At 32.8% G+C, this 25,983-nt stretch overlaps 1 protein-coding gene across 1 annotated transcript in view; it reads right to left on the minus strand.

The window, feature by feature from the left end:
* The window catches only part of LOC132704457 (synaptotagmin-10-like), a 111,802-nt gene that overhangs the window by 73,334 nt on the left and 12,485 nt on the right, over positions 1-25,983 (minus strand). The window contains exons 2-3 of the mRNA XM_060674465.1: positions 7,384-7,404; positions 7,115-7,308 (exon numbers count right to left, since the gene is read on the minus strand). Of these exons, the coding sequence (XP_060530448.1) occupies positions 7,115-7,308; positions 7,384-7,404 (215 nt within the window). The remainder of the gene's footprint in view (positions 1-7,114; positions 7,309-7,383; positions 7,405-25,983) is intronic.

Here is a 25,983-nt window from a genome sequence, read left to right on the forward strand (position 1 = left end):
GTAAGGTAAAATGTAAAAAGTAATTTAAAGGTAATTGGAAGTTGACACAACTTTATGACAGCGCGTTTTATCACTCCTGATGCGGTCTTGATTGAAACGACACATACAATATTGTCACACTACTACACACTATAAGTTCTTAAGTATGCACTTTCGCAAAATCCATTATATACGTATAATATGTTTTTTATTTTGTTATAAGCTATTTCAAAAAAGTATAGATCAATAAAATATGAAATTTCGTGCGGTTCGGTTTAATTTTGGTGTCTTTTATCTTGATGAGACGTGAATTAAAAAAGGACGTATAGTACGAAAAATATGGCAAGAAAATGATGCCTTCAATGATTCAACCAATGGCGACCCCTTGTATACTTAATCGGGTTCTATTACTCTACATCTCCCTGCAATTGACCAGAAATGATTTTGGACATTTTTGGGAGTATTTAAGTAATCTGACTATGGATAACAACTTTTGTATAGGGTACCTAAAAGTATTGTGTTGCCTTTTGACAAATCGTGCTTCAATAAAATTTTTATTACCTAATGTTACCATCGAGTGCCGCAATAGAACACTAGGTCGCAACCGGAGGCCGGGACATCGGCCACACACAAATCCTATACCATCAAGTGTGAATGTAGTGTAAATACATCAACAAATAATTTATTCATGGAGTCACAGGGCAGTCATGGTCCAGGTAAGAGCCTCTCCCTTTCTTTTCTTTCCTTGGATACCTACAGGATAAATACAGGAAAAAGCAAAAACGACATTTAATTTTTCAAAGAAACTTCCAGAGGCTATTGAAATACTTTTTACAAAACTTCTGGATTCCTAGTGCGTGGGTTTTTGCTGAGTCGAACTTACTGATGTTTCGCCAATCATCTCGTTGGCTTCTTCGGAGTTTGACTGAAACTGAAAACATCAGCAAGTTCGACTCAGCAAAAACCGATGCAGGAGGAATCCAGAAGTTAGAAGTTTTGTAAAAAGTAAAAACGATATTTATTTAGAAACAAACCATGCCTATTACTTATTTACGTATACGAAATTTTGGTTATTTTTAATAACATTTACTGCCAGATTGTCAAGTCGGCCACTACCATTATTCTTTATATTAGCTGTACTATGGACACAAATCACAAGTTAACATCAAAATACCAGAAATACGGACAAAATTTTGCTAAATTAACGTAAGAATGTTACAGACAGCATGAATGTTCTACCTAATAAGCGAGTTTGTCATCGTTTTAAATAATTCGCCATTGATTTTTTCTCATTTCAATGTTTTGTCAACAATTTGTAATTTAGTTTCTCAATGACAAAAAACATGTTGATTTTGTTGGTATTTGCCATAAAAGCGTAATTATAAATATTCTGTAATTAGTGACGAAATATTCCGTACCGACTGACTATTCCTATAGCTAAAACTTTCACTCAAAAGCGTCGGTTAAACACGAAAGCGCGGTCGAAAGGCACGTATCGACATGTAGCGTTAATACAAATCGGGAACAAGTTTCAAACGCTCCCAGTCGAGACTTACGAAATTAATCTCAATAATTAATACGTTAAATTTACTCGGAAAAGCATTTCGCAAAAAAGAAAGTTTGCGCAACAAAGCTGCATCCGACAAAATGCGGAGACAAAAAGGGAACTGCACGGGCACGCTTTTACGGAAATGGATCGACTTCTAAAAGTTGTTTTGAGTTCCAACAGCTTTGTGCCCCGTTACCGTGATTAATTATAAATTAAAATCGTTATCTGCGGTTCCGCTTTGTCGGCATTGCTAGTAGGTTTGAGGTAACAGCGACTTTATTTCTTACGAAGATCTTTTTCGTGTCGCTCTTTGTTTAAAACGTATCCAATAGCAACTAGAATTAGTCCGTCGGTTATTGTACTTCGTTTCTTCCTTCGGTCTCTTTTTGAAATGAAATTGAAACATAAAAAAACGAAATATTATAGATTGTAAATTTAAGGAACGAAATCTAACCACAGACGATACCGGAAACTAATTGACGTGGGAGTTTAGGAAAAAATCATTTTAAGGAAGATAGAGAGATATTTCTGGTGGAAATACTTTTGTTCACTCTCTCGCTCTCTCCGATTACTATAGTGAGTTAAAAAATTTATCTTCTTGAAACAAATAGACTAGAAACATTTAGTAATTCAAACAAGTGAAATACAGTTCTCATCAATTGAGGGACTGTTCTTTGTTGAGATTTATTGTTGAGATGTCACGTGGTTAACGTTGTACTGTTTTCTTTCGACGTTATTTAGATAATGTGCAAGAAAAAAATATTTTTGATGACTGAGGTTGAGGTTGGGTTCTGTTTATTAGACTTTTATTATTTTATATCAAGTAAAATAAAAAATAGTTATTGACAGCGAAAGTGGGTGATCTAAGAATTTTTCTACTGATAATCGTAAATTTAAAAAGGTTTAAAAAGGAAAAATAAGGGATGACGCGAAGATTTCACATTTCTTGATAAAATATCTGTAACATTGGCTTGGCTTGATGAAATTTGGAAAACTAAGTTTCATCTACTGTATGTCGATATATTCACTCGTATCCCAGTTATTGAACAGAATATTTCTAAACAATCCATTTTTATTGAGGAAGCGATTTTGATCAGGTTAAGGCTCCAGGATATATACCTTGAAAGAAATAAAAATAAGTCAATGATAACTAGATTTACGGTAATATAAACTGCGCAAAAAATGAACTTTCAAGATTCTGCATATATACCCACAATTTCTACTCCTTTTTTTGAATTCAAATCAAATAAAATTGCAAATAAAAATCATGTAAGGTATATTTGCTAAAAACATGAGTGAAGAAAAAATATAATTGGAACAACTAAATATAAAAATTTTGTTTGGACTACTCAATAGACTGCTGGAAACTTGATTATGCTTTCGTAGAAGGTAAAGATATAAGTTTTTGCAGGGAATTCAGTACTCGATTCGTTGCTTAATATAAAATTTCGGTAAAAGCAAAAATGTTTATTTTTTGTGGTTTTGAACTTGAGAAGCTAAGAACTAAAATGATACACGTAAATTGACTCAAATTTATTTTTGGTAATTTGTCTTTTTTTACAATTTAAACCAATACAAGCCATTACAATTTATATTTCTACATTCGATTAAGGCTTGCATTTATAATACTAATTTATAATCAGGACAACAACTAATATTTCATACCTCCAAAAATTTTTCATTAAATCTGAAAATGCAACAATTTTAATAGTATATTATGCAACAAGTGCGGTACACGGCATTTGACTCACGAGTTTCTCTGACACGAGCAGAGCGAGTGTTTAATAAACTGATAATTAGAAAACTTTACCGAACGTGTTTCAAACTATACTTTTTCTACGACCGTTATATTTTGTATACATTTTCGCAAAAGAAGACAAATACATTCACTGACATGGCCGTCAGAATGGACAAACGTCAAAATTCAAGGCGAGGGAAATATCTCCGAAAACATCCGATTGCTCCCAAACCCGTGCGATAAAATCACGTGGTAAAGTGACACTTCCCGCACGCTAGATCGGTGTGTAGAAAATAGTATATTATGCAATAAGTGCGGTAAACGGCATTTGACACACTAGTTTTTTTGACTCGAGCGGAGCGCAGCGGAGCGACTTTTTAATAAACGAGTGAGTTAAAAAGTTTACCGAACGTGTTGCATACTATACTTTTTCTACGACCGTTAGTTTTTAGGTGCATTTTCGCAAAACAACACAAATACATTCACTGACATGACCTTCAGAATTGACAAACGTCAAAATTCAAAGCTTGGGAAAGATCTCCGAGAACATCTGATTTCTCCCAAATCCGTGAGGTAAAATCCTCCTCCCGCACGCTAGATCGGTGGGTAATTAGGTATTTTACAGACGGGAGTAGAAAAAAATAATTATAAATGTACCATTTGCTTTCATAAGACGTATTTAGACTATGTCAACGAAATTTACAGTAGAGTGTACCAACATAAAATATTTTCTATCCTTGGTGGCCAAACATTTATCGTAAGTTAATTACAACTTTAAGTAAGTATAACTTTATCGATTTTAATTAATTTAGTTAATGCCTATCGAATGTTGTTAGGGTTCCAATAGCAAACTATTCGCGTTTTCACAGAATACTGATTGTTATGGTTTTTGGTGTCATTTCACACTGTTTTTTATGGTGATACATAATATTTCTTAACTTTATATATTTTTAACAGGTTTTTAAGAACACAATATGAAAATGGGATATTGTGAATACATGTTTTTATTAGTTAGCTGCGATTATTGACTAGATAATAAATGATTGTTATTATCCATGTCATTGTTTATAATCCCTATTTAGTTGGTCCACTTGTTGCTTTTGGAACATACTACAAGTTACAATTGTAAATATTTGAATTTGCACCAATGTCAAATCCTGATAAAGTGTCAGAGAAAATAATCAATGCAGTCAAAAAATATTTAAATTCGCAGAATAAACAGCAAAACCAGACAAACAAACTGACAGCTTCAATAAATTTTCCGTTATTCCTAGATACTATAGGCAACTACATTAAATAAAACATTTATTTAGATAACTCTTAAAAATGTAATTTCACGCATTTTGACAAAAGGCTTAAGCTATAGAAACATTCGTTTGGTAATTAAATAGTACATTCCCGAGTTGGTTAAAAAATATTGCGTAGAATTTTAATTAATGAAGATATAATCGCTTAAAGTTATTAGATCAGGATAACATTTTGGTCACCCTGTGTAATAGCAGCCTTTACGATTGAGGTATATTATTTCGCCACAGTTTACTCCAGCTTTTGCTTAAATACCTTAAATATGTAAATGTTTTTGAGAAAATTTTTGACAAAATAAAAGTAATTAAAAAAATCTTAATATTTAGTTATCATAACTGAACCATTTTTACATTTATTTTGGCTGTAGAATCCAAAATATACAAGGGTTTCCTTTAAAAACTACAACTTCGAAACTTGTTACAATTTTGCGACAACCTGAATAATATAAAAGTAATTTTAAAAAATTATCTTAATAGGAATTTACACATCCCAAAAGTTTTAATATCCTTTCATTTAGGCACAATATTTCACGCCGTATGGAACAAATAACCCTATAATAATATTAGTTTCAGCTTCAGATTAGGGAGGCATTAAGGAAATAATACCGTTTCAAAGTCGAATACACGCTTAAGTCAAATAAAACCGTTTAAAAGTCAACGATAAAATTGCCGTCTTGGAAAACAGGGAATAAATTTCACTTGGGGTGGTTTGACTAAACCGCAGCGTCACGTGCTTTTAGTAGCGGCGTTCGGGGTGGCGGCCGTTTCACGCCTGTTGATCCTTCATTTATTACCGTGTATTGACACGCTTCTATCGGAAAGGCGTCAGCGTGAAAAAGATTGTTATTGGGCAAATAAATATTTAGCGATTTCCACGGCAAATACACTTTTTCATAACCATTATTGGCCTGCCCTTTTTTTGTTTGGTATAAATAGCATGAAAATTACCGAGTATAGTCTTCCCTTTTGCTTAAGGTTCCTTTAATACCCGCCTTGCCTGCCTTCCATCAAAGTTTGAGAAACAATGGTTCTATTTTTATATATTTGGTATTATCTGAGAGGCTAATTTTCATTTCGCAATAATATTTCATAGATATCCAAAATTATTTTTTCTACTCCCTTCTTTAAAATACCCTATTATACAAGGATCGATCATGCGTAAAGTATCTTTTTACGCCGTTAGTGTTTCTCGCAGCCGTAGGTAACGGACATTTTCGGAATATTCCCGCACGGGTTTGGGAGCAAACGGATGGTTTCGGAGATTGTTGCCACGGCTGTAATTTTGACGTTTGACAAATCTGAAGGTCATGTCAAATGTTATTTAGTGAATGAACATGTATTGTTTTGCAAAAATTTAACCAAAAACTAATATTCCTTTCTCGTTTATTAAGCATTAAGCAATAATTTTTAGTTTATGCGGAAAATTTTTGTTTTCCGTTTTAATTAAAAAACTGTAAAAGTAAAATAAAAATAAACTTTTTACAAAAAAAAGAAGAGAGCATCTACAGTTCCAGTGTTAAATTATATAAAATTTTATAAATTCTAAGAATTTCTTCGTAGAAACCTATTCACTGAGGAATTCCGATAATTATTAATATTTAATTTGAATTATTATTAACTATTTAAATTAATAAAATTACAACTTACACAAAATAGAGAGAATGCAGCGAAATTATTTTTTTTCAAATAAAAACCACTTTAAAAATCCTAAGTGAATTTTTTAAATTGCTTGGAATGTTTTCAGAAAGTGCAATTTATTAGTTTTTTTTAACATTTACTCAAAAAATAAATATTACAATTTTTTAAATCTTGCCATTAGTTTAAGTGGTGGCAGGTGTCTGCAATAGGTCACACCATTTTTGAAAGACTTAACGGATTAAAAGTCGGTGATATATGATCTTATCTGATCACCACAAAGTTGCACACCGTGTTAACTGCTTAATTCTCTTTTGTTTTTCAACCTGAAAAGGAATGACGAAAACATCAAGACGCAATTCTCCCAACTTGCCGAAATTAATCAAAACAAACCATTTCAGGTAGGTAACATTTTTTTTCTTAAGCAGCCATGAAAACAAAATAAGAGTTTGGGTTGTCGTCTTGCTCGTTTTCTTTTCGGATTGTTTCAAAACCCCTTTTACTTGGACACACAAGCTAGGTTTTCTGGCGAATAAACCCAAATCGCTATAATCAGTTCACTGAAATTTTTCTTCCGACAGAGCGGTGTTGATTGTAATTTCCTTTTTACGCAAAATGTCTTCATTGGTGGATTTTTTTATGACCTAAACTGATGAAATCAAGCTCTTATTTTATTTATTTAATTTTGAATTTTATAAAAGCTCTGTTCGGTATATGAAATTTTTGATAGATTAAGAAGGATATATTCGGTTAGTTATTTTGGTTAGTTTTTAACTTTAACTTTTAACATTTAATTCAATAATAATTTTTTTAGTAATATTTTTCGAACAATGTATCAATAATCAAGAACCAAAATGGATGCTTGATTTTTAAAATATTAACACTAAACCCAAACAAATTGACACTTACCTTTTTTGCTACGATGTCTTTAATTTCCTGTACGTAAGTCGGCTTTAAAGGTTCCTGCAAGTCTGGCATAGAATTGCTTATCTGTAAAGTCGCCTGCGGTGGCTTTTCCAATTCTTCCTGCAGATGGGTGGGCCTGTAGCAAGCTTTCTCTCTCAACCATTTCCATGTGATGGCGCACTGGTAACTCAGAGCGGCTAAAAGTACTGCTGTCATTGAAGTTTCCCTACTTTCTAGTGCCCAAGTTCTAATCATATCTACTATTTTGGTACCTGTTAGCCAGTCGGAATCTTCTGAAACAATCAATATTACTTTTTACAAGGAGCTATAAAACTATTTAAAGAATAATAAAGATTGCTTTATTTCACCACAAAAAGGCCTTGAACAAATCTGAAAATCAGGGCTCCAAGATTAAAAAAAAAGGATTGTGATCATTCGAGGTTGCTAAATTTCTTTATGTATCTATGCACATAATTATTACTATTATAATTATCAACGATCATCATCATCATTTTTCATTCTCCAGAACAATTTTCAGTGTGCTGGGATTTATCAACATATACGAAAAAAAATCTGTATTCCGAATTTTCCTTCCCTAAAATACGATTTATTTTATAATATTTTATCATCGTTTATGTAGATAAAAATAAACTCTCTAGCGGCGGTATTTTCCTATAGCATTTATCCTGAGCGATTATAAACTTTCCCATTTACATTGCAGACAACTTTAAGCATTTTCCAGGATTGCCGACATTCGAAGTTTTAGTAGTGAGTAATTCAGACTTTACGGCGGCAACATGCGCTACCAAAGTTTAGGCATTCGCAACGGCCAAAAAAGTTCCTGTTTTAACCGAGCTCAGATAACATTCTGTCCCGTGAAATTTGCTTTGTTAAAATATATTTTCTCGTACAACTCGCAATTAACGATTATTTGATTTATTGGAACAGATGGCACATTCTTTTGCAAGTGGTAATTTTTCATTCCAAAGGTTCAAATTCCTTCAAAAGAACTTATATTTGTAAAGTTACTGGGTGATTCATTTTTGAGGGCACGCTGTATCACGATACTCTCTTGTATTCTATCGAAAAAAAGGTACTTTTGGGTTAGAACTCGTATATTAAAAAAAATTTTGTTCGTGGTCAATAAATATATAAATCCATACCATCTCTGTTTTATTCAGGTTTTTATTGAAATGACATCATGTAATAGAATAAAGGATCTCATCATGATGCCGAATCGATATTTTGATGACTTCAAAGTGGATAAAAATCTATTTAGCATATTTATTTGGCAAATGATTATGGTACAAAATTAATTATCAACCGTTAATGCGGGTTTTATAACAAGGGGCAAAAAACTTAAATGATTCTATACACAAGATATGCTGGTTCCTAATTCATTTTTATTGCTGCACATCCAACTCACCCGATGTTATTTTCTAATATATCCTATTCCAAATATCGCTTAAAGACATAAACAAGATCAGCAATAGTTCATTTAATAATAAGACAATTATCAAATAAGAGTATGGAAGACATTAAATTATCAAGAATAAGAAGATAAATAAGATCTAAAAATTGTAAATGACTTTTGGTTAGTTTAAATCTGTCTGTGCATTAATCAGAGTTTATTTGGGATTATCTACGACACTCTACTACTATTTTTATGGAAATCTAAAATCACAAACTGGAAATTTTCGTAGCTTGCAAATAATGAAACCGGGTCTTATGTGTATAACTTGTATCCTTTTTGAAAATAGTTTAGTGAGTTGGTGCAACTTGACTTTTTTTTCCTTAATTTGGTGAAATAATGGTCTTCAGTTTTTCCAACTACCAGTGTTTGTGGCAGTAGTAGCGGACAAAGTACACACAAAATATGCTTAGTAATTTTTTTTTATATTTCGACAAACTAATGGTGCCTAACTTTCGTTAATGTTAATAGTAAAACGAATTATTTTTTGCAGTAAGTAAGTAAGTAATCAGAAATCTTTTGCCGCGTTAGTAAACAACATAGCAAGTTTCGTTTTTTTAAAAAATATTTGGAGTTATTAATTGAACACTAATGCTGGAGCAGACCATTTTTTGGTATTTGAATTTGAGATTAGCGATGTCCCTGATAAAAATTAATTATAGACGCTTTGCACGGTAGGTAGACGAAGTAGAGTCCTCTAGAACAGTTTTGAACATATTAAACCTAACTTTTTATGCCTTATCTTTGGAGCAATTTATCTAAAATATCAGGTTGCGATGTCTGTAACGAGAATTTTTGCCATTTGTCTCCTTAAATTTTGTTGATAAAGTAACTTAAAATTAAACTTAACATTTTCTCACTTTGTTAGTTTTCGTTTTTTAACTCGGTAGGAGGTACCAAATTTAATTTTTGTGTGCGAAATGACACTTCGATAATTAAAAGAATATAATACAAATAAGTAAAAAATAGTCTATTTCGCTCACAAGTTGAAAACACTATTTAAGTAGCATGTAACATGTATAATTCAGTAATATTTTTAGTTTAATATAAAGAATGGTGTGGAACTGGGTTAAAATATTCATTTCAAATCAAGTAATCACTGTAACTATTGAAATAAAATTCCAATTATCAATAATTATTAAACATTTAGCAATAAACGATTTCTCGGTGTCATGTTATGTCATGTCATGTGGAAACGCAGGAATTGAAAAAAGAGTCAGTTCGTTTATCGTTGAAAATATATTATAAGATTTATAGTTTATCATTTTTTGACGTTTGCAGAAAAAAATGTCGAAATATATTTCACTGAAATACTGTTGCATATTTTAGTTGTTTACCTTGAAAGTTTGACGAAAACGTATCGTTGCAAGTTATAATTGTTTATTCCAAAAGTCTAACAAAAATCCAAATTCGAAAAAAAAAACTTTTTGCAGCAAAAATCTTTTGCCGGTTTCTTTGTGCCCAAAAACTACCCCATTATTTAATTGATTCTAATTGACACAATGATATAATCCATTATATAATATTATATAATCTTTTTGAATATTGCAAGCATTTTTAGTCTGATCAGGCCCGCACGTCATCAATCAATCGCATACATGCCGCTACAAAAATAAATCCGATTTGCTGTCGGTGCTGCGAAAGGCCCACTGTACCTTCGTCAGCCATACATGATAAATACCTAAACGCTATAACTAGGATTTATCGGGAAAACCGGATATATCGGCCGCACTTGATAAATTTTCCCTATTCAAGTGTTTGTTGGCAAACAATAAGTGATAAATTGTTGGACAAGCAGATACATATTAGCCAGGAAAAAGGAAAACAATTTGCAGAGGTATTAATTGAAAATCATCCCTTTTTGGGGCAAAATAAAATATTAAACAGTGAGTTAAGTATCATACTTATATGCTAGAAAACAAGTTCTATAGATGGTCGAATTCTGTTTATAGTTTTTGTTAAAATTCTGTCTAATTAAATATACCGTAAAACAAGGGCGCAAATTATCAGTGGAAGGATATTATTGATACAAATTTTGATATAATTTTCATCCTCTTATAGAAGTAGCATAACATCAAGCGATTAATTCGGAATAAGAAAAGTATAAACATTTTAATTTTTAGAACAAGACATTCACGAACTATAGTGCCAAAGAAAATTAAAACGTTAAAAAAACTGTTACATGTAACTGTCAAATGTATGAAAGAGAAAACATTTTACGTATTAAAATATGATGGGAGAGAGACAGAATACGAATATCTTGGAGCTTAAGAATATTAATCTTATATTCATGTACGTAGGTATATAGAAAAGTGTTTATTTATATTGCTTTTCCATCCCTTTTCACAATAATAACTTCTTATCGTTTATTTTTTACTGGTTAATACAAGTTTCTCAATCTAAAAGACATTACAAACAGTTGGATCACTGTCTCATCTTATCAAGTCTTATCAAGTGTACAAAGTTGTATAAAACGCTGTGTAATTAAGTCAAATAAAAACGATGGAAGTTCTAATTTCTTTTAGTTTTTATTTTCGAACCTTCTGTTATATCTGATATTAAATCGTTAAGATTTTATGAAGGGAAAGCATTTAATTTCCTCATTATAGTCTTAATGACCTAAAAGTTCACTTAATGTGCAATAGCCAAGATCAGTGAATGTTATTTTTTGTCAAAGTTTAATTAAGTTTCATTTGTGGCAACTAACCAAAATAAATTTGCCTTGGTCATATAAACATCAAATTAATTTTTTCTACTCCATTCTGTAAAATACCTAATTATTCACCGATCTAGATCTAGACTACTACCAGTTATTGATCGTTCTGGTGCGCAAATAAAAAAAGATGGGTCTATATGAAAGAGGTGATTTCTGGGATCGATGTAATTTTTATTTTATGTCGAAATAACGAGCTTGCGGAAGAGTAACAACAAGAGAATTGACAATGACTAAGATAAATGGATTAGTTTTCTGGAAGAGATGCAAAATTCGTGTTGACTGGCAAGGGTCAGTTGCTGAGACCGTGTCAAAGAGCCTTAAGTGGGCGGAGTGAAGAACCTGGTTTTCGTTCACTGAGCATGTTATGTATAGTAGTAGGACGCTGTTTAAGGCATTAGAAAATAGATAGATAGATAGAATACAGGAGAAAATGACAGTTTTTTTTTTAAAGAGGTGTAGAACCGTATTTACGGGTATTTACGGAGCACAAGACATGACCGACGCAACATAATGTCAACATAATATAAATTCCTGTTAATCTCACGTCGTGCCAACAAATGGAATTTATTTTCTTCGTTCGAAATCTATTATCTTTGTAGACCTCTTATCATATCCGACGAAGCAGCGATTCATTTTCTTTCACAGATATATTAAACCATTACATTCTCGGAAATCACTCCGTGTCACGACGCATATTCGAGAACATAATTGTGCCAAGGGCGGAATTTTATTGGTACGTCATGAATACAAACTTCACGCCTGTCTACATTATGCCCCTGTACGCCATAGACCTTGTCGCTGCTATATATCCGCGAATAACTGGAACAAGATGAGTGCCGTGGCTTCGGGTAAAGAAAATCGAAACGTCACGTTGGAGAAACCTAATAGACGTGAATACCAGTGCGAATGCATTAAAGCAGAGCTAGATCGTTGAAAACAATATTGCAGGCAGCGGAGCGTGGTTCGATGCCACGTAATATAGAGTATAACGTTTTCATGCCATTGTTATGAGCCTCAATGCTTAGTCGTTATCGTGGTAATAGTTCATAGGATACACAGTCCCGACGGACGTTTCCATAACCTTTTCTTGATAACGTCAGTAAAACAACAAACCAAGGCAAGACAATAAAACGACGGGCTGATCTGGTATTAATAATCTCTTATGCGATAAATATATACAGGGTGGCGCAATTGAGTAATAAATTGCAATATTTGCCTCATTTAGCGCCGTTTACAGAAATTGTTTTAAGGAATGTTTCAAAAAATTGATATATGTACAGGGTTGGTAAAAAGCAACCTTTGTGTGAAAATATTTAGAATATATAGCACGTTAAATTTTGTTTAAAAAATAAAATTTTTATTTATAAATCTTACAGTTACCATTTACAAAACATCTGGATTCTTTCTGAGTCCGTTGCTGTTGAATTTGCTAACGTTTCGCCAATCATCCTGTTGGCTTCCTCACAGCTGAACTGAAACTGGCTTTGAGCAGTTCAACAACAACAATCGACGCAAAAGGAATCCAGAAGAAAATCTTACCTTTTTCACTATTCACTATTTTTCTTCTGATCCTTGGTAATATATATATATATATATATATATATATATATATATATATATATATATATATATATATATATATATATATATATATATATATATATATATATATATATATATATATATATATATATATATATATATAATTGTCCTGTTAGGTTACACTTTTTATGTAAATGTTATTTATTAAGACTTATTTCATTTAATAAACCCCCTCTTTTGCATAATTTTTTCTCTCTTGTGTATTTTTAATCACAATTGTAGTTTTTGAGACAGTAATAACTTACATTGATAAAAAAATGCAAGTATATTATAAAGATGAGGTATTTTAATATTAATTTAACAAATTTAAATTAATTGTTCCATGCTTCCTGATTTTTTGTTAATTGACTTGGGCTCCGAATTTTTTAAAAATATTGGCTTTTTATTAATTCTATAAAATTCCCTGTCCCATATTGTGGTCACTGTTTTTGTAAACTTCCAAGGCCTGAGAGCGCATTGGCCATTGAGCAGCTGTACCAATTAGGGAGTACTTTGTTTAAATGGTGTCTAACGTTTCTTCAAATATGAGGAGGGACATTATCAAGATACGATGTTTTTTCCCCAATAAGTTGGCATATATCGGATGCTCAGTGAACGAAAACCAGGTTCTTCAATCCGCCCACTTAAGGGTCTTTGACCCCGTCTCAGCAACTCACCCTTTCAAGTCAATACTATAACGATTTTTGCATCTCTTCCAGAAAACTAATCCATTTATCTTAGTCATTATCAATTCTCTCATCGTTACTCTTTCGCAAGCTCGTTATTTCGACATAAAATAAAAATTACCTCGAGCCCAGAAATCAGCTCTTTCATATAACTGCTATAAATGGAGGCTAGAATTATTAGCGGTCATTGGTCGTCCTGGACAAAAGATGTGAGATCCATCGTTTTTTTATTTACGCACCAGGACGACTAATAACTGGTAGTATGGTCTAGATCTAGATCGGTGTATAATTAGGTATTTTACAGAAAGGAGTACAAAAAATTGTTTTGATGTTTATACGACCGAGGCAAATTTATTTTGGTTAGTTGCCACAAATGAAACTTAAAAAAAAATTGACAAAAAATAACATCCACTGATCTTGGTTATTGCAAATTAAGTGAACTTTTAGGTAATTAAGAATACAATGAGGGAATTGAAAGCTTTCCATTCATAAAATCTTAACGATTTAATATCAGATATAACAGAAGGTTCAAAAATAAAAACTAAAAGAAATTGGAACTTCCATTGTCTTTATTTGACTTAATTACACAGCGTTTTATACAACTTTGTACACTTGATAAGATGAGGCAGTGATCCAACTGTTTGTGATGTCTTTTAGATTGAGAAACTTGTATTAATCAGTAACAAATAAACGATAAGAAGTTATTATTGGGGAAAGGGATGGAAGAGCAATATAAATAAACACCTTTCTATATACCTACATGGATATAAGGTTAATATTCTTAAGCTCCAAGATATTCGTATATCTGTCTCTCTCCCATCATATTTTAATACGTACTGTTTTTGTAAACTTACAAGGCCTGAGAACGCATTGGCCATTGAGCAGCTTTACCGATTAGGGAGTATTTTGTTTAAATGGTATCTAAGGTTTGAATGAATGCATTGACCAATTGACAAAAAATACAATTGTACTACAATTCTGTTAACAACGTACTGTTGATTTAAAGAGAATTTGTAACTTAAAAATTGTATGTCAAACAACGTTAAGAAAATTGGGACCAGGCGGTTTGAAATTTCTTAATTTCACCCACATATTTGAGATATTATATATAGAGCTGACAGACTCTATTAGCATCCACAGTTAAGTTGTCGTTTCTGTAATATTTTTGCCAAAAATCACAATCTGCTTTTAAATATATTAAAAAAAAACTATTTGCGTTAATGCCTTAATGTTTACAAAATTGTTATGAATCTGGAAATAAAGCCCCTGTTCTATACCTTACAGCAAAGTAATAAACACGCATCTAATAGTGAATTTGTAGATATATTATTACCCTCTTATAATTTTGACGCCACCATATTGTTTCGTAAATATGCACAAATATCCGCCGCCATTTCCTCCGAGTGATGCCTTTTGAACTGTGAAGGTTTACGCAGACAAATGTGGTAAATAAACCCCTGATTGGATATCCTGTGCGATGTACTTTCGTCCCAAGCCGTATGCCGATGCAGTACATTGAGGTCATTTGGCTGGACAGATGTCCGAATATATACTTTTTTGAACCCCATCTACTCGAAATAAAATGCGGGCATGGAGTGGGTTTAATTCGTTAGATTCTCTTCAGAGGGCGCAGTGCTATGCCCTCTTGGAATGTTTTTAAAATTCTAGATTTATAAGATAACTTAACTCTCTTATCACGATTTAAAGATGTTTATTTATATGACATAAATTTTGCAACAAATTACCTAGAAAACAATTTTTATTCCCAAAAAAATTCGTATTCCATTTAAATAATTGAAGTTGGTATTTGCTGGGTTGATACTGTATTCCATTTCAGTAAATTAATTTTTTATGTTTGTATACTTATCAGCGACGTAATTTTATTTTCAAAATTAAATGAAACAACGAATCTACGAAAAAAGCGGAGGTAAAATAATATCCGGAATCTTTTAAGCGGAGAAAGCGTTCGGATAGCTCGCCCTGCAATGTGGTTAACGTAGCGTAGATCCCAGACCCGTGGAAGAGTTATGGCCTTAATTTGCATCAGCTCGAGAGAAAGTATAAATATATTTCCATGTAATGGCGTCGGTGTTTTTCTAGCCGTCCATTTCGTGGCAGACCAGAAAGCCACGCGCTTTTAGCGGTAAAACCTTTAAAGGGTAAGTACTAGCGGATTTTCATTTCTATTTGCACTATGTTTTCATGAAAGGTTTTCTTTGTATAAAACTTGGTTTCGTTGTTTCATTTTCAAAGAAAATCTTCTTTAGTCTCCTTTCTTCTATGTGAGGAAAAATGTAAACATTAAACAAAGAATTCTCGCACCCAATTGGTGGTTAAATAAAATTTGATGTCCAAAAGAAGTTATACAAACATAAATATAAACGTTGGGTATAGAACTTTAAAATTTCTTTCTTGAAAAGGAGTGACAATTCAGTACCATCCAGTGCAATGGTTAAATTATCTGAATTCGATCCGCTTCTTGTCATAAGATTGTTTATGGCGATGCCTAAAAACTGAACCAAAAATATTTATTGCAATTTTTATTGGATTTATTTTCTCAATCCAGTTGAGTTTGATCATCAGCCGCATTATTTGTATACCGTTACTTCTAATAGAAAACTTCGCTATTATTGAAATAAATGATATAGATTTTGTCAAATAAAGACCTAAGAACAAAATTAATTAATTAATTAAGTACCTAAAAATTAGTTTAAAGTTATTCATAACTGGGCGCAATTATAACCAGCGTCTTTAGTCACGCGCTCTATTAGCTATTTCAGCTAAGGGTTCTCACATACTAAAATTAAGGGCGAAAAGAATGCAGACTAAAATCTCTTCATTTCAACGTTCTTAACAAAGATAAGAAGGGACGCTCTCGGTGAGCATGTTATCGCGGTTAGACGCTAGAGTCGTGAGGTACATAGTTCGCGTCGAATGAATGTTGTCTTAGTATAATAGAACATTGGGTTAAAGTATAAAGAAAATTTAATTATTTGTTGATTAATTATTCGCTCCGCTCGTGCGAAATAATCTCGTGACTTAAAAAATTTACCACACGTGTTGCATATTATACTTTTTCTACGACGGCTAATTTTTAGGTAAATTTTTGCAAAACAACACGAATACATCAGATTTGACAAACGGCGGTAATATCTCTTTCCGCATGCTAGTTCGGTGTATAACTAGAAGGGAGTAGAAACATTTATTTTTACACCTGTTTTTTTTTATATCTTAACAACATTTTCGATTCGTTAGCAGAACTGTTAACTAGTTAGACCACTGTATCAACGTACGTAGAAATACACACGTCAAATACACAAATAATGTAAAACGGCCTTCAAATAAATGTAAACATAAGCCTAACCTAAAATTGTACATTTCGCTGTTTTAATTGATAGTATTTGAAAAAGCGTTAAATGTTTGACTGTAATCCATTGTTGCCAAGTAACCTGCGCAATGTGAAAAAAAACCTTTAATCCACAGATTAACTAACGCATCAGACATTTTGCAGATTGCCTAAATGATAGTCAACTTGCAGATTACCCACAAAAGTAGGGATTTTTCATAATGCCCGTTAATTAGTTAGTTTGCAGAAGACGACATTTCGCACATTCACGGTTTTTGTAAATTGCCGGTAACACATGTACGATAACATTTTCCTATTTGTTCATAAAAACCATTACAAAAATGTTTACGCAAAGTCTAAAAATTAAATAGTTAATATACTAAAGTTTAAAGTTTTATGGTCCATATATAAAGTTGCCTACGAATTATTTGACACGAACATTTTTACAAATTTTTAAAATGGCGAAGAAATATTTAATCATCCAAAGTGTTGATTTACGCATGTGATATAGTCTACAAACAGAATCTCGTTTTTTTGGATTTTAAGTTAATGAACAAAGACGAGACAAATTAGTTCAAAAATAAACAAACAGCCAGTATATATCATCGGTAAGTGATGCGCACTACATCATATAGAAGTTGCCTACGAATTATTTGACACGAACATTTTTACGAATTTTTAAAATGCCGAAGAAACATTTAATCCTCCAAAGTGTATATTTCCACACGTGCGATAGTCTGCAAACAGTATCTAGTTTTTTGGATTTTAAGTTAATTAAACAAACAGCCAGTGTACCCGAACGGCAAGCGATGCGCAATACAGCCTGTATACGTCGCGTGGTAACAGGTATTGCTAAAGAGTAAAGAGAAGTAAGGAGGCAAATTTTCGAGTCTCGAGTTAAATTGTTCCTATCGTACTCAACGCTCGGTGATGGTAATAGCATATGCAACAAGTGTGGTAAACGGCATTTAAGTATCGAGTTTACCAAATGTGTTGCATACTATACTTTTTCTATGTTTTTGGTACATTTTTGCAAAACGACACGAATTCATTCACTGACATGACCGTCAGAATTGACATATGTCAAAATTTAAGAGATGCGGTGAAATCTCCGAAAACATCCGATTGCTCCCAAATCCGAGTGGTAATATCCTGGAAATATCCGAAGTGGCTCTTGCGGTAGCTTGCGTTGGGCTGGATGTAGAAAGACCTTAAATATCCTTAACTATCCTGGACACGTGCTTGAAAAGTACTCTACTGCACTACTGTAGTTTTGAAGATGGGCACATGAAGTCGAATTTGGTACATTCTAGGCCTTTTCTTGTGTTTACTCTTCCATTGACTCAGGCGAACGCAACGGCATGCGTTATGCTAACCGGATAATACATGGCAGCCCTTCGGGGATATGTCGACTGACTCGGGAACAGGAACTATTCGTCGGCAAACATTCGAAGCTACTAATCAAAACGTTTCCAGTATTTAATCTAATGAAGACTAATAGAACCAGCTCTCTAATTTAATGGAACATTGCAGCTGACCTTTCGATTGTATAGAAGAATTAACGAAGCCCTTAGTAGTTTTTAACGGTCGTAGTCGAAAATTATTAATGCAGCTTTGTGCTTTTGACATTTCATTCAACGAAGTTATTTGCCCACGCGATCTGTTCAGGGCTGCAATTTAAGTAAGAATACAAAAACGCGCCTTTGAGCCGCAGCGATTGAACTCCCACTCGCCGTGAATTTCAATAATGCACGAAGTGAGCATCGCTTTTAACAGGGTGTTAAATCGCTGATAATGTTTACAGAAGTTCATCGGATTTTGCAGTCGAAACGCGCATTGCCTACAATGTAGACGCGTTTTAATTATCACAGGCATCGATTCAAATTCTGTCAACAAGTGCAGGTCTGGAAATTGCACCGAATATTCAGGAAACTGATTAACAAATGACCAAATGAAATTTTATATGGAGGTCACAGTTTATCAATAATTGGTAGTATACATCTTTCATCATGTACTCAATTGTCGTTTGACAACGTGAAGTATTTCTGCTGCCGTTAGTTTTCATGTAAAATTTTGCAAAAGAACACGAATACTTTGACTTGTGGCGTAACTATCAGAACTCACAAACTTCAAACCTTCAAAATACCGATCGTGTCTCGCTCGCTTGATTTGATAATTTCTTCAGATCACATTTAACTAATAGATACCACATATTTCAATACGAACTAGGTTAGATATTCCACAGAAGCTGAATTTTTGATTTATCAATCTATTCAATCAAATATCTTTGAAAAACACTACAAAATTATGTTATAAATTTGAAAAAATTATGAATTTTAATAGTCAAATATTTCACATTTTGAAATAAACTCCGTTGTTTCTTACATTTGCTTATTTCATACCTTTTTGCTATCGAATCACTTCAATCTTCACTAAATGTGTCCTATACTACCTATAAGTTCTTTATTTATTAAAATACTTGAACATTTTTTACGAAAATTACGCGCATCGGTCCTTAATGGACATTGTTTTTAATCGGCTGAATATGTTAAATATTCTGATATCGTCTCTTTTTGGTGCACTCTGTATTCTGTTGCATTCTTATTAATATTAAAACATCTTTAATGGGTCACTTTTAGCAAAAAAAAAGAAAAACAATGTGCTGATGTCACACTATTAAGCCCAAAGTATTGCATTGAAAATTTTATGTTGAAACAATTTCTATGCTTCTTTCTGGTTCTGTCTGAACTGCCTTACTACGATAAGGTATTCGAGCCGAACGGTGGTTGCTGTTCTAAGCTCTCTCGGAAATATATTTGAGGTCATGTAGTTTTCAAAGTTGCATTCAAAAAATCTTTTTCTACTCCCGTCTGTAAAATACCTAATTACCCACCGATCTAGCATGCTGGAAGCGTCGCTTTACCACGTCAGTTTCGTTTTCCATGAATGCGAGCCACTTCGGACATTTCCGGGATTTTACCGCACGGATTTGGGAGTAATCGGATGTTTTCGTAGATATTTCCCACACTTTGAATTTTGACGTTTGTCAATTCTGACAGTCATGTAAGTGAATGTATTCGTGTTGTTTTGCGAAAATGTACCCAAAAACTACCGGTCGCGGAAATAGTATAGTATGCAACATGTTCGGTAAACTTTTTAACTCACTCGTTTATTAAAAACTCGCTTCGCTGCGCTCCGCTGGTGTCAAATAAACTCGTGAGTCAAATGCCGTTTATGGCACTTGTTGCATAATATACTATTATAGTTATAAAAGCACTTTTCTGTTAAAATGTGTTTCATAGTTCTTAAATTCAATTGGGGAACAGTTGTTTTTGAAAGTTGCTGGTATTTTATTATATAATTTAATACCAATGAAGTTAATTGGCGATTGAGTATTTTGAGATTTTGTTTATACGATAATAGGGAACACACAGATCATTTTTATGTCTGGTATCATACATGTGAAAGTCGGAATTAAATTTTTTTTATTTTCATGGACATACATTATGCCTTGATATTATGATTTTCTTAAATGGTGGCTTACAGTGTACAACATAAAGTGGGAAAAATCTTTTTTTTGAATTTTAAAGATTCTTTCTGCCTCTGAAGAGTCTCCCCACAACGATATGCTATATGATATCAAGTGAATGAAGTTACTAAATAAAACGTTAAACCCGTCCGTAAGAGTAAGTTGAATAAGTTTTCGAATCTGAAATGTAACTTTGTTTAATCTCTCAGCCAGTATATGTACGTGCCAGTTAAGTCTACTATTTATGTACACGCCTAGAAGTTTAGCGTTGTGAGAGCTAACGTCAGGTGCACCTGAAAAAAGACAACCTCTGATTTATTTTCTTTCAATTTAAGACGATTCGAACGAAACCACTCTTCTGCATCAAAAATTGTCTGAGTACAGATACTGCCTCACTTAAATTATATATTGTTGTGTCACCTGCATATGAAGAAACTAAACGTGATCTTTTATTCGCAAGTAAGACGTTTATAAATATTAGGAAAAGAATTGGACCCAGTATTGAGACTTGTGGCACCCCAAGCGAGACAAATTGTGGTTCGGAAAGACCACCGTTAGGTAATGTAACGATTTATTGTCGATTGTTTAGATAAGATTTAAAAAAGTTCAAACTTTGACCCCTTATTCTGTAAAATTCAAGTTTGTTTACAAGAAACTCTTGGCTAACGGAATCAAAAGTATTCGAAAGATCCAACAACATTCCAAAATCTTTTCCAGAATCGCTACAATTGCTTTCAACTACCCGAAGGGTACCCAAACTATCGAAAAAAACAGGTAATACAGATTCAGCCACGTATTTAATAACCTTAACATTTAACCCATAAACATCTCCACTACTGGAGATTTTAAGTTTCGGATCACCTTTTACAACTCAGTTGCATTTGTGGGGTATTTAAAAAAAGACTCTAAAGGAGATGTAAACTAATTTGAAACAAATCCCTGATAGTTATGATCCGTGTCTGCTATTGCTTCTTGATACGTATAATGTATTTAGCTGTCAAACCTATTTTTTACTTTGGGTGATTATTACTGAACCTTTCCTCTTTCTTGTTCGAATGTAAATTCTGTCAGTCAAGATCAACAAATGCAAGACCAACAGTTTTCATTTGAAAAAAAAATAGAATGATGGTCATGATCAATTTGACATTTTAATGCCTTTGCCTTTTTATGTATTGCCCTTTTCTGTCAAATTTCTGTTCATCATTAAAAGTCATCAAAGTCAAGAATGTTAATCAAATTAGAGCAAAAATGTGAAGTGGTATTTTCCTATCTCGCATCACATTTTTTGCAGCAGCAATCCGAAATGGGAAAGTTCACTTTATTCTAGATGTTTTGAAAACTGCTTTGGCATTAGCGTCTCGCAGTAGTTATTGCTCGTTTCCTTATTTATGTTCTGCGAAGCCGGGTAAATCATATCGGTTTTCGATGCATAAGTAATGGGTCTAGATGGAATTTCATAGAAGTTCATTCTGTTCATGGATGCGATAGTTCTAAATCGCATCCCTGCGAATTGTAATTGTAAAAATACAATAATGCAAGTTAAAAATGTTTCATTGTAAATTTAAAGCCGTAATAACATTCCAAAAGACTATTTTTCAATCTCAATGCAGATCGAATGAAAATCCCGTTCGAAATGTCATGCTCGCTTTTCAGAAAATCTTCTGTCGTTTGCACTCTCGGGCAAGCTATTATAATAGCGGATAGATTCTATGACGAGTACATTTAAATTTAATGTATATTTCTGAAGAATTTTCATGGATACCAAAAGTTGAAATGAAATTTTTTAATTATTTTTATTTTTGAGAAAGTTGGAAATTTTGATTAGACATTTCTTTCAAACAATAATAAAAGTAATTTCGCGAAATAAATTTCAAAAGAAAAGAATTTTATTTGCACAAGGATTGATACTATTTCAATGTTTTTCTATCACTTTGGGTAAATTTGCTAAAATATGCGAGAAGTATAAGTGATTGTCGTAGGTCACCCTATACAGAAAATTAACGAATGGATTAACCAATAAACGGCAATGTCAAGAACAGAGAAACGAATATGGAAACGAAAAAATATGTTAAAGGCTTGGATGGTGGAACATCTGACCATGGAACAAGAGAGATCAAGAAATTGTGACAAAGACAAAACAATATTCCGGAGTTGAACAATTAATAAATGAAAAGTAAAGCAAACAAGAGTAGGAAAATGAGAATGTAATAAACTACCGAAGAACCAAGAACACAATCTATCAATCAATACTAGAGTAAGTAACAAAAACAAACACCCTAAGCCAACATAGAATCACATAGAATCAGTTCGAGAAAACAATACTAGAGCGATGTATTAAATAAAAAAACGTATCTCTTAATATAAGGAACTTAATTACAACTGCTCCACTAAAATGAAAGTCGGGGGAAGGTATCCGAAGAAATAAAAATAAATACAGGAATAAAGCAAAGAGACAGCTTAAGCTCTTTCCTGTTCAACCTAGTAATTGACAAAATATTAGAGAAAGTTAAAACATAGGTAACAGACAACAAAGAATACTACATAAATTTAAAAAAATCGCAATAGAAAACAATGTGGTAATATCAACCAAAAAAAAACGTAATGTCTAACTGTATCTAAAGAATATCCTCCAACCAAGAAAACGAAACTAGAGCAGGCGGAACCAAGTAAGAAATGAAGATATCCCGCAAAAGTGTGATATCCAAGACATAATAATATGGGGAAAAGAAATAAGTAGGAATCAACACATAACGAACATGGAGGAACATAGAATTGCAAAAATCACAAGAGATAGAAAACCTAATAACCATAATTCGAGCAGACGGAAAAAACTTCAAAATGCATAAGCACTATAATAGACATTAGCGTGATAAGTAAGCAATAAAGTCAATCTTTTAAGCAAGGCGTACATTCGGAACTTAGCAAAGACTTTTCGTTCCTGTCTCCTTATCATTCCACGATGCTGGAAAATTAAATCCGATCCCGAGAGAGTGACTACACATTTTGTGTCCAAAAGTTTTCTAAGGCAAAACATAGTCTGCGTTTGAAAAGAGCGCCGGATATGACTGAATAAATTCTACCCTATTAAAGGTAATGAGACAAATCTTCACAATTCGTGGCGTCTCTCGCTTATTTGACCCACCCTGTATTTTGCAACTGTATTTATGGTTTTTATAAGGAAGAAAAGAAGACGTCCCAAATACTTGTGCCTTGTGCAATGTCTAGAATCGAAAATTATTTAGGAATTGTTTTGAATTGTTTGAATGTTATTTTTGAATTTTTGTTTGTTTAATTCGACAGCAATTCATCTTTTAGATGTATATCCTAATAAACACAGTCGGTGGGATATCAAGTTATAATCAGACACCTTGTAATATCACACCTTTCTATGGCAACCATTGTATTTAATTTTTTTCTTAAAACGAGATCAAGAATTATCCCTTTCAGTATTGACACACCATTAATGAGCGTAAATGTTTACTATTTTTTTACTAACTTTAAGAAACGATTCCTTGCGTAATTTTAAAACAAAAATTTCATATAAACATAAAAATATTGCACGCCACTGCTTTTTCTGAAAACAAAAATGATTTTTAAAATCCGCATTCAATTTGAAGCAAATTTGGTGCATGAACCTGCTTTCGTTCGACGCACGGTTTTCACTTAAAAAATAAATAAATATAAAAAAAACTAGTAGCAGAAAGACTTTTGTTATTAAATAATATTTAATAACTGTAAACAAAAGATAACCATCTTTACAAACAATACTCTCCCAGAAAAAAATTAATTAGAGCAACTGCTGGAAATGACCTCCCCCGATTTCGATACATACGTTTGTACGCCTTATTAGGGACTGGCGAACCTTTTCTAAAATACCAGGGTTATTCCTAATAACTGTACAAGAGTCTTCTATCCGATTTCTTAGATCTTCTTCACTTTGGACTGGTGCTGCGTACACTAATGTCTTTAAGTGTCCAAAGAGAAAGAAATCTATTGGATTTAAATCAGGTGACCTGGGTGGCCAAAAATGTGGTCCGGCATGCCCAATCCAGCGATTAGTATAATTTTCATCTAAATACTGACGTGCTACTAAACTCAAGTGCGGTGAAGCTCCGTCATCCTCCAAAAGTTCAGGTAATACATATTCAATAAATTGTCTGTACTGCTCACCAGTAAGTCTGGCAGGCAGAAAGTGATTTTTGATAAGGAAATCCCCTATAACTCCAATCCAAACATTTACCGAAAATTGCGCTTGAAAATGGTTTTTAATTACGGCGTGAGAATTGTTATCAGCCCACACGATTGCTATGGAAGTTTATTATTGAGTAACGGGAAAAACTTGCATTGTCGGTAAACAACACTTGTGATAAAAACCTTGGATTTTGCACTAACTTATTTTGTGTAAATCTACACAAAGGCACTCTTAGATACATCCGTCTTGCGGCGCAAGCACTTTCACCAAAACAAATAAATAATTTTTCAATAAACTTTTAAAACCAGTAATAATTTGTTAAATAAACTTTTAAAAACCACCAGCAAACAAACCAAGTGCAATTTTATTTATAAATTTGACAACTGTCATGTTATTGTTATAAACAAATGGATTACTGTGGTTTAGCAAAGCTCACTTTGCCACTTTAGTTTCTTTTACTAGTAAATTGTAGTTTAAATTGCAGTTTGTTTCCTAAATTTTCCTATTAAATTGCAGGTTTAATTAAAAAAAAAGTACAAAAAAGCAAAAATAAAAAAAAAGCTAAAAAGGACCGCGTGAATGCTAATTGGAAAACAAGAACGGGAGATAAAAAAGACACCACTGGTAAAAATAAAAATAACGCTTTTATGTCAAAAACCGCCTCTCAATAATTAAAAGATGTTCACCAAATTTGACAAAAATATCGAAAGTGATATAAAAGTTATAAAAGGAAAAACATTTTTTTTAGAAAATTTTAACACCCTGTATCTTGAAAAATATGCATTTTTTACTTACATTTTTTTAAAGTACTGTATATTAAGTAAATCCAAATAAAGCACGGCCACTGACTTGCTGACATTGGTGTCAGGTGTGGGGTTCGAAGTGCAAGAAAGCCTCCGCGAACTAGCACTATAAAAATTGCACAATATACTTGGCGTCTATATGTCTGCAATAAAGTTGATGGTGATCATTTTTGTCATACCAAAGGGCCTAAAAATTAAATACTTATTTAAATATGCATTGTCGAAAGAAGTTGTACTTTTAGCGGCTTCTTTTTTTTCTTGTGTCAAACGTCTGTGGGCGATCAGTCACCGACTTCAATTTACTATATTAAGAGCTTTTTTCCTAAGCCATATGCATAATGTTGATGTCGCACCATTCTCGGATATTTCTCATCCACGAGTGTTGTTTCCTTCTAGGCCTTCGTCTACGTCTAAGGTATTGTAAGTATCCACCTTTTCAATAAGTTGGTCATCCACAAGAAGTTTCTTTTGAGGATGATGTTGTCTGCTAACTATTAATCATTTCGTTTTACTGTTATTTATAACTAGGCCATATTGCTTTCCTATTT

The sequence above is a fragment of the Cylas formicarius genome, unplaced genomic scaffold (assembly GCF_029955315.1).
Source record: "Cylas formicarius isolate icCylForm1 unplaced genomic scaffold, icCylForm1.1 PGA_scaffold_7__23_contigs__length_41026272, whole genome shotgun sequence".
NCBI lineage: Eukaryota > Metazoa > Arthropoda > Insecta > Coleoptera > Brentidae > Cylas > Cylas formicarius.